Below are 9,827 nucleotides of genomic sequence, written 5' to 3'. Positions count from 1 at the left end.
GTCTGCGGCCGCCTCGGCGGACATGATCGAGACCCCCCCGGTGCTCAACTTCGAGGAGATCGACTACAAGGAGATGACCGTGGAGGAGGTGCGGGCCGGGCCGGACTGGACTGGGCCGGGTGCGGGGCCCGCGGGGAAGGGGCGGGCTGGGCGCGAGCTCTGGGGGCTCAGCCCCTCGCAGCTGTCCCTGGGCGGCCTCCTGGTTTTGCACGTCTGGGCTAGAGGGAGCGGGTTGGGGAGAGCCTGAGAGGCCCGGGCAGGGCAGGGCTGAGCAGGCAGGTGTCAAGGTGTGTGGCCTAAATGCCCTGATGGGGGGCTGGGGGAGAAGTGGAGTTAAGGAGGACACCCCAAGTGAGACAGGCCTGCACCGGGCCCCTGGACAGCCCTCCCATTCCTGGGGATGGGGTTGACTTCACTAAACTCCCACAGGTTCCCCAAAAGGAGCAATTTTCAACCAGGGAGCGCCATGGGCAATGTGCTAGAGCCCTGGCTTTTAGCCTCTTTGCATTTGTGGATCCCTGAAAAACTTTGACTGGAGGTGCAGAGCCCCACAATTTTAAGTGGGGGTATTCAGACACTTTTGATAGATCATAGTGCTCATTCACCAACCTGTTAGACATAGTTTGCAGACCACTAGGTGTTCATGGACCACAGGTTGAAAACCGCAGTTGTGTGTGTGTGTGATATGTGAGTATATGCTACATAGAGTATACAGGTTTCCTTTGCTTTATGCAGGTTCTGCATGTGCGAATTCTCTTACACAATGACCCTTTTTATACCAAACATTTGTTATATGCAGGGTAAATTCACTTTTATGCAATTGGTGTGGTGGAAGTGTGCAGTCAGCTGCTTTGTGCAGTGCATTGTGGGAGTGACGCGTACCAAAATATAGTCTTCTGTGTGGATCTGTGCTCCTTGCTTGTTGTCTGTGACACGTGTCTCTAGTTGCCATCCCCGTTATGGTAACATTCACCACCACCCTGTGCTGTTGGTGAGTACCACATTTGTCTTGTGGTAGAAATGGGTCTAGGGGTCAGTACAGTCAGGGTCTTGGAACGTACCCCTACTTGTTACATTTTATAAGTAATTGAGTTACATGCTGTTTTCCAGGAATGCATGTACAGCCTAAAGCGAAGGAAACCTGTGGTAGTGTATACAGCATGCATATACCATACACCACACATTATATGCATTTGGGATGTAAATACTGATTAAAAAAATATCCGTTTAATCTATTGTAATTACAACGGTTACACAGTTACTTGGTATGGTAACCCCCAGTCTGCTTGTGGACAGCAGTGGTTTGGGGAGGACTAGTATCTAATAGCTAAGCTCTATGGACCCCAGTACAGTGGCTTGCAACCTTCTTGCTGCCTGCCGCGAGCAGCTGGGGCTCTTAGACAGGCAGCAGGGGCCTGCCCAGAGCCTGGGCTGCTTGTGGCAGACAGTGGGGAGGCTGCAAGCAGCTGCACTGGGGTCCGCAGAGGATAGCTGTAGATACTAGGCCCTTCTCCCCCCTGCCCTGCCACCTTCCCATACCTTTGGAGCCCTCCTACTTCTCCCTTCCCTGCCAAGCCTTGGCTCACCATTTACTAAACAATAAACAGTAAGCTATAACCTGCCATCACTGGGTTTATCCATAAAACGATTAAACATTTAATTCTTTGTATCCCTACTTTGTACCAAGCCTGATGCTGCTTTTGTCAGACTCAATGGAACCCTACTTGGAGAATCTTCGTGATTAAGATGTGTAGTCCTGGTGGAATTCTTAACCCCAAATACTGCAGCTGCTTGTTTCATGCTGTTATTTCATAAACTGGGTACAAACAGGGAGTAACCGTTTTTGTTCAAGGACTGTGGAATACGTGGGGATGGGAGTGGGGAACGAGGGGTGTGGAAATCCTAATGATCTCTGGTGCTTAGGTAGGTAAACCTCCCTGACTTTAAACCACCTAGTAGGGATAAAAATTATCCATTTAATCTTCTCTAATTATATTGATTAAATGGTTAAGCAATATTACATAGCTAGTCCCCGCCAGGGCATGTGGACCCCAGGCTGGTGCCTGTCCCATCCCACTACAGGGAAGGGGCTGCAGCTGCCTGCCCAGAGCACCATGGGGAGTCGGAGGCTGTGCACAAACCCACACAGATACAGGTACTGCTGGGAGCTGCTCCGTGGGAGGGAGAGGAGGAGTCTGTGGCAGGCCCTACCAGACAACGCAGCCTACATGAAGCCACGGGTGGCAGCAGCAGGTGAGGGGTTTTCATGCCAGTGCACTGGAAAGGAGGCGTATTATGGATATGGGTATTAGTCCCCCCTCATCCCTCCCTCCCTCCCTGCCCTGCCACCTTCCTGTTTCTGACGCACTGCGCCACTTCCCTTCCCCAGTGGACTGTATGTAGCCTGTGCTAAACATTAATTGGTAATGCACTACCAGTATAAGTATACTTATCCTTTAAACATTTAACTTTTCACATTTCTAACATACATGTATAGTATAATATATAGTATGGTTACATTAATAGTATAATATATACTAAACAAATATGCTCTTCATCCTATAGAGTCATTAATCATATGCTATATATACATATCATGCATAGGTAATATATACAGTAAAATCTTTGTTATCTGGCATCCCCGGGTAAGGGGCTTGTTGGTTATGTAAAAATTCTGGTTGTCTGAAATAGCCAGGCAGGGGTTTTCAAATAACACAGAGGGGTGGAAGGAAGGTTGTAACAGTGGCTGCATGTAGAACAGTGGCAGCACAGCGTGGTGAGTGGCGGCAGTGACTGCTGCATGCGAGCTTCCCTGCCTCCACCCCTGTGGCTGGCCAGCCAGCCAGCCGGAAATTCCGGCTAATAGAATTTCTGGTTACTTAAATGCCAGATAACAAATATTTTACTGTAGTATAATGCAGGGCTAGGCAACCCCCTAGCACAGGTGCCAGAGTGTGGCATTTGAAGACATTTTGCTTCTTGTTCGTGTCTCAGGGTAAATGGCAGGGAAGGGGCCAGGGCTGCACTCCCACAACAAGGATTGGGCCCCTCATGGCTCCCACACCATCTGCCCTGGTGCGCCAGCATCTTAAAAGTCAAGGTCGTGGATCGTACTCTGCCCAGACACGTTGCTGACACTTGGTATCACACACATTATATAGATGCGTATGTATGCTATACATACATATACCATATTATGATGAATGATTTCATAAGGTGAAAATCATATGTATATGCTATGTGTAGGAGTAATGAGTTTATAAGGTGCACATTTACCCTGCCTTTTATCTTCTGAATCATGCAGGTGTCTGCACACCTAATACTGCATGACAACTTATGGCACCTTTAAAAGGATCTGGTGGCATGCCACAGCATCCTGGTTTAGGGGATCACTGCTTCAGGGGAACTTTAACAGAGGCTAATACAGCTGTATTTCAGTTAGACTTTATCACAGGGAAATGGAAGAGGATTGTTCAGCTCCATTTAATGCACCCATTGAGTGTTTAATTTTGGGTGTCCTTGTTCTTTTCTCCACTTCTCTTCCTAATACTGGTGTTATCAGGGTATTAAGGTGCTACGTGTTATCTTTGCCTCTTAGGGGTATTGTATTTTGTATAGGTATACATTCATGAAATGGGCCTCTCTCTTTTGGTTAAAGTGAAACTACAGTGTCTGTGGTGCTTACATGAATATTGCATTTGTGATCTGTATTGCATCTTTGTTATCTGATTATGTAGGAAGTGACACTTATTTTTCCATTTAGGTTAGTGGAAAACATTTTTCCTCAAACTGTTATGTTGGGAGCTTAGTTGTAAAGGAATTACCTTGAATTCCTTTGACGTTGGAAAGTAATTGTTAGAGAGGTTCTTGATGATGTATTTGAGACCACTTTGGATTTTCTGGTGACGTAGAGTGGACTAGATACTTTGCTAAAAGGTTTGTTGTAGCATCATGCTTGCTAAGGCCCTGTTACTTCAAGGTGTTCCATGAAGGTAGACACCCCCTGCTCTATTTGTGTGAAGCCTTTGTTGAAATAACATTGTTCCCTATGGGAAACATGCAAATAATTGTGCTTAGACAGCTTGGATCCATAGTGTAGTCTGTCCTTGGTCACGTGATGCAGCTTTATTCTAGGCATCTTAGAGGTCTGAAGAAACATGGCTGTTTTGATGTCATCCTCGCTTAACCTGATAACATCTTGGTCATTTCCATTTCAGAGGAGGTTGGATTCTAAAGGGCATCCCAGGCAGACCTTCCCAGTACCTTCAGTGGGATTTACATATACAAAGCAACTAGCAAAATCTGAACCTAACAGACTTTGGATCTGATAGGGTTCTTTCTATCTTTGTGCTTGTAATTCCTTATGCTTGTTCCTTCTGGTGTAATAAGATCTTAACCTCTTCTACTAAACGTAATAATTGTATGGAAGTGAATTTAGTTTTATGTAGCAGCTAAATAGCATCTCAACTATAAAAAAAATAATTTGCTAAATACTGACAGTTTGTATGGGGATAAAAATTCAGTGAGGCTAAACAATCGTAGTGTTTATAAATGTAGGTTGAGAGGAAATCTCTGTGGTATCTTCTGCTCAGTTCAAAAAGTCACGGTTACTTAAACTTCTACGCTGACACATACTGGAATCCTGTAGATGATAACTTTGGCTTAATTGCTCTTCCAGAGGATTTCCTTTTTCCCTTTCTATAAACAAACAAATCATGATTTTACTTTTCTCCTAGTACAATATACACATTCTTCTTCCTCTGCCTCATTCACTTGTAGAGGAATTGAAAATACTTTTGCATTTGATGTAAACTGAAATTGTATGTTGCCCATGGTCAGTGGTACCAAGTAACCAAGCAGTAGATAAGTCATTTTTATCTAGTTCTTACCCCACGAGGAATATAAAATTCATGGGGAATTTAGAAATTAAATCAAAGTTATGGCATATAGGAGCGAGTATGTATAATGCACGTAATATATCACAGTTAGTAGTTTCAACAAGTAAAATGTTACATGAATATCTTCACAGTAATGTTGTGAAGTCTTATCAACAAGAATTACACTACCATTACACTAATAGAAAATTGATATAACTAGAGTTGTCTTTCTCAGATTTGATAGTCAAATCTTGGCACTCTCTTCTGTATGCACACTAACCTGCACAGGCAGGTTATAGTGAACCAAAAGTATGTGCACCAATGGTGCCTGAACAAGGCAAGGACCTAACAGTCCTAACATTGCTTGGTACTCCAGGATACCCTTGAAATGATCTCAAGACACCTCTGGTGAGTGCTGTGCCACCCTGGTTGGGAGTCACTGGAGTATGCTGTAATTAAGGACATTCTGTGCACTAGAAGAAAACTGTCCGTAGTGTTTGCATAAGAATCTTACAGAATCCTAAGAGACAGCCTCTATAAGGCAGGTGAAATGATCAAATGTTATGATAGTGTGCAGACCTCAGTTCAGGTGTCTGAAAAGAAAGCATTAACAAAGCTTGCCTGAAGACCCCTCAGAAATGCTTACATAATCATAGCTTTGCTCCAGTATTATCAAGGCAGTCTTGCCAACAGAGAGCAGTGCCACTCTGCCACTAGTTTATTAATAGATATTGAAGTTCTGGAATAGCTACAGGTCCCAAGTTCATGCTAAAAATTGTGAGATCTATGTGTGTGCTTTGTTTGATTTGTCCAAGTTTTACTGGATAACAGAATGAATATCCCGTGTTTTATTTTAGCTAGTCTGGGCACCTCTGCCCCCACCACTCTAGCAGCTGATACCACCAGAATCTCAGCTCCTTCTCACTTCTCCAGCTTCCACTGCTTGACCTTGCTCTTAGGGACCGATCTGCAGGAGCCCACTGCCAGGTGCCTCAAAGGGCCTCAGGGACCGAGTGCAATGCAGTGTGGACCACACTGCAGCAAGGCACTTGCTGGGCAGCACAACAGGAGGGACCCTTGTGATGTGGCATGCACAGCATAGGGGCACTGTTGTGGAGGGGGCATGACCCACATGACATGCAACCAGGGAAGCAAGCAACCTACATGGTTGGTGTGTGGCCAGAAACACTCAAAACAGCCTTGATATAACACACAGGGGGAAAGAAATGCCAATTAAGACATGATATTCCAAACACATTTTCTTGTTGTTAACATTTTGGTTTTGGATTATTGTTCTTTTTCATTTTTTTCTGTTGTTTTCCATAGCAATTTGCTTTTGCTACAAGCTCACACTAGCAATGATTCAGACGTAGTACTAAATGGTTGCTATGTCTCTTCTCGGTTTGAGCAGGGCAGAATGTACACAATTTGCTTTTATGTCAGGTACTCCTTGGCATCCAGCTTGTAAAAAGTTAGTCACCTTTTTATGCAAAAATATAAGAGAATAGTATTATGTATGCTATATTACACTTCTTCACACTCAAAAATGACTTCTAAACTGCCTTAAGGCATGTAGCATTTGAAAGCTAGCTTCCACATTTTTCCTGAAGTATTATAATTTATTTTAATTTTAACAGTTTACTTAAAAAGTAGCAAGAAAGACACTCTGTAGGAGTCTCCTTTTTAAGATGAAGTGATAAACTTTCTAAATATATTTCTTAAAAAGTCCTATTTTAAGATTCCAAACCACTAGGAGAACTCAATATGTAATGTATACATCTACATTTAAAACACTGCGAACAGCTGAATATAATTTTGTCTAGTGACTTGGCCCTAGATTTTGCATTCCCTTACAACCCTTAAACCAGCAGTTCTCAATCTTTTTAGACCAGAGACATCCCTCCATAACTTTTGCAGATTGAGTGGATCTCCAAAACTAATTCATTACAAGATTTACCTCCTTGCAGAGGGGCAGGCGGTAGGATCAGGGGAGCAGCTAGGCAAGGAGAGCCTGAGCCTGCCTTTATCTGGCTATCTCTTCACATTTCCTGCAGCAGCACCCCAGGGTTCCCCTATCACACCAGTCAATCACTGTCCATTCAGCTAGTTAGTTACACGCATGGCGTATGAGCCCTTGCTTTGCTCTTTTGACACAGGGAAGTAACTGAAGGGAAAGCATCTCCCATATATTAGTGATACCATTTTTTGCAACAGAAACCTGAAGTTGGGCCTTGCCATGTAGGGAAGCTTTGTGGTTGGTTTTTATTAGTCTTGTTTTCCCCCTTCATTTTATTATGGTCTTTTACTGATATAATTATTAAATAGCACCATTTTACCAACCTGAGATCCTGCCATCTTATGTAGATTGATGTTTGTCTTGCACTTTTTATAAATGTAGGGATTTTACCTAGAATCCTAACCATTTTCTAAAGCCTTAATCCCGTAAAGATTTGCACATAGTCTTTTCTTTATACAAATACATAGTCCTTTTTAAATCACTGGAACCACTTGCATTATATAAATCTTGCTTAAATTGGTTCAGGAGTAGTAGGTAACCGTCAGTCCTCTGGTTCATGGTGTATGCATAAGCAGTCCAGTCACCAAGACGTTTGACATGCATGCCTAAGCAAGAGTATGGAGGAGTGGAGGCTACCCAGGATCTACCACCACCCATTTAGACCATTGAGACAGAATCCAAAGTCCAGACATTCAGTGCCTCAATGGTTGTAGTTTCTTCCAGAGGGCAACAGATAAGAACTGCTGCTGACTGCGTAACACCTCAGCAAGGGCACATTTCTGTCAGGGTGTCCCCTTAGCTTTTCTCCAACCAAGGAGTATCCACAAGGCAGTAGGGGCTAGGATTTTGAGGCACCCTATACTCGCTTTACTCTGGAGGTTGCAGTATTGGTATTTTATAGGCACTACCCCGCCATGAGTAGCCCCACCACATTGCACCAGTTGGATCCAGTGTACTGTCATACCCTGGATGCTTCAGGGGTAGTTTCAGTAATTACATTCTTTCTGTTTGACGTGCACGTACAGTTTGCTGGATGCAGTATCTTTTTGCTTCGGTCATATGATCCATTTATAGAGGCGTTGCTTAATATTGTGCACTCTGACTTTTTCACTGTATGGTTAAACTAACACACAGTGCTCTTCAAACTGTATATAATCTAATGTATTTAATGTGTTGTAATACATTGCCATTGTTGGAAAAGAACTGATAGTTTGCATAATATTTTTACTCCTACCTCTTGTCATAAGATACAAGTTACACAAATATACGTAACCATTAACACTACTAAATATCACATAAGTTACAGGTAGGATAGTTAAAAACTTCAGTTAATAAATAAATTAGTTACTTATATGAAGCACCCAGGAGACCCATTGCTAGGTGTTTACAAACGTATGAAAAATACTATCACTTTGTGTTCACTTAGTCTCATGACTTTAGCACTGCATGACATTCTCCCCATTAAAAATTTTAGCATAATAGAAAACCACTATAGCATGTATTCGGTGGATTAAACCCTGGCTAATTTATAAACATCAAAGCATAACTAAATAAGAAAACAGAAGATCAAGGGTTTCTTTTTTTAGTGGGTTCCCACAGGAATTGGTTCTCTACCTAATGCTACTTAATGATTTTATCAGTGATAGTAATATAAAAACATGCTTGAAAGCTTGCATGTCTGCAAATACTGGTGGATTGGTGAATAACAACAATAGTAATTCAACAATAATAGTTTATTAAGAAATCTGTATTGAATAGAATTCACCTATAATCAAACAGCATGCATTTTAATATAACCAAATGTAAGGCAGTATACCTGAGGACAGAAAGAAAGGTCATACTTACAGGAAATAGGATTATTTCTTGGAAAGCAGAGCAGTGCTGTGGCTAAAAGCACTAATATTTTTTTTATGTGCATATGTGAAAAAGGACTATAGAACAGGAGCATGGGGATGATGTTACCTCAGAGCACAGTCCCAACGAAACACATTATGTGGAGCTGTGGTTCCTACTTTCTAAAAACAATAAGAAGTGTAAAAATGAGTCAGAAAAGAGCAACAAGAAAGAGCTGAGGTCTAGAAAATATGCTTTGCAACATGGCATTTTGGGTTCCTAGCATGAATCATGTAGCAGTTAGCCTTGAGTAACCCAGAATATTTCTCATCCTTCTAGTTGCAGTTGGTAGCAGCTGCTGTGTGTGGTACGGTGAGTGTGGGAAATTAAGTCTTAATTGTATCAAGTTAGGAGCTTAGAAACAAAAACCTAAGAATTAGCTGGCACTTAATTTTTGGCATCAGTTTTTCTGGTCTATCTAAATAGATGTTTTGTTGAATTTTTTTTAACTTATACACGTGCTTTAAAAATATCTTTGTGTAGACATCTTATAGGGCTTGCTTCTGGGATAAAGTTTCTATATAGCAATCTATAGCAACAGCTATAGATTGTCAATTTGTAGGACAGTGTCTACTCTGCACTCATTTCCTGTTTGGACTCTTCACATGCAGCAAGAGCCTATCTCTGGGAAAGTAACTACAAAAGTAAGCCAGACTGTGAATCTACTGCATGCTAGCTACTCTTCTCAGATTCCCTGTGTACATGCTCTTGATTTCCAGTAATTGTGAAGTACAGGCAACGCCCGCTTAACACAGTTTCGCTTACTGTGGTTGCACTATAGCGTGCATTAAAAATGCCTACCTGGTTTTCTTAGTACTCAGCAATTTCATTATAGTGCTTGGTGCAGGGGGATGGGGAGAAGCAGTGGTGGGAGCCCAGGGCAGGAAGAAGTAGTGGAGAGAAGGGATGGGTCAGGGGCTGGGCAGCATAAGCATGGAGCCTGGACTGATGGGGCCCAAGGCAGGGTGGCAGGAGCCTTGGTGCTGGAGTGGCCAGCAGGCAGGGAGAAACAGTAGTGGTGGCAAGAAGGGGCAGTGGGG

At 42.8% G+C, this 9,827-nt stretch overlaps 1 protein-coding gene across 2 annotated transcripts in view; it reads left to right on the top strand.

The window, feature by feature from the left end:
• The first annotated feature begins 6 nt into the window (after nt 1-6).
• MAP3K7 (mitogen-activated protein kinase kinase kinase 7) overlaps nt 7-9,827 on the top strand; it is a 92,156-nt gene continuing 82,335 nt past the window's right edge. For both annotated transcript variants that reach the window (XM_019537764.1, XM_019537762.1), the window contains exon 1: nt 7-88. In XM_019537764.1, the coding sequence (XP_019393309.1) occupies nt 23-88 (66 nt within the window). In that variant the 5' untranslated portion in view covers nt 7-22. The remainder of the gene's footprint in view (nt 89-9,827) is intronic.

This window comes from Crocodylus porosus, unplaced genomic scaffold, assembly GCF_001723895.1.
Source record: "Crocodylus porosus isolate Cpor-Errol unplaced genomic scaffold, CroPor_comp1, whole genome shotgun sequence".
NCBI classification, from domain to species: Eukaryota; Metazoa; Chordata; order Crocodylia; family Crocodylidae; genus Crocodylus; species Crocodylus porosus.
This window is presented reverse-complemented; position numbering and strand designations above follow the sequence as displayed.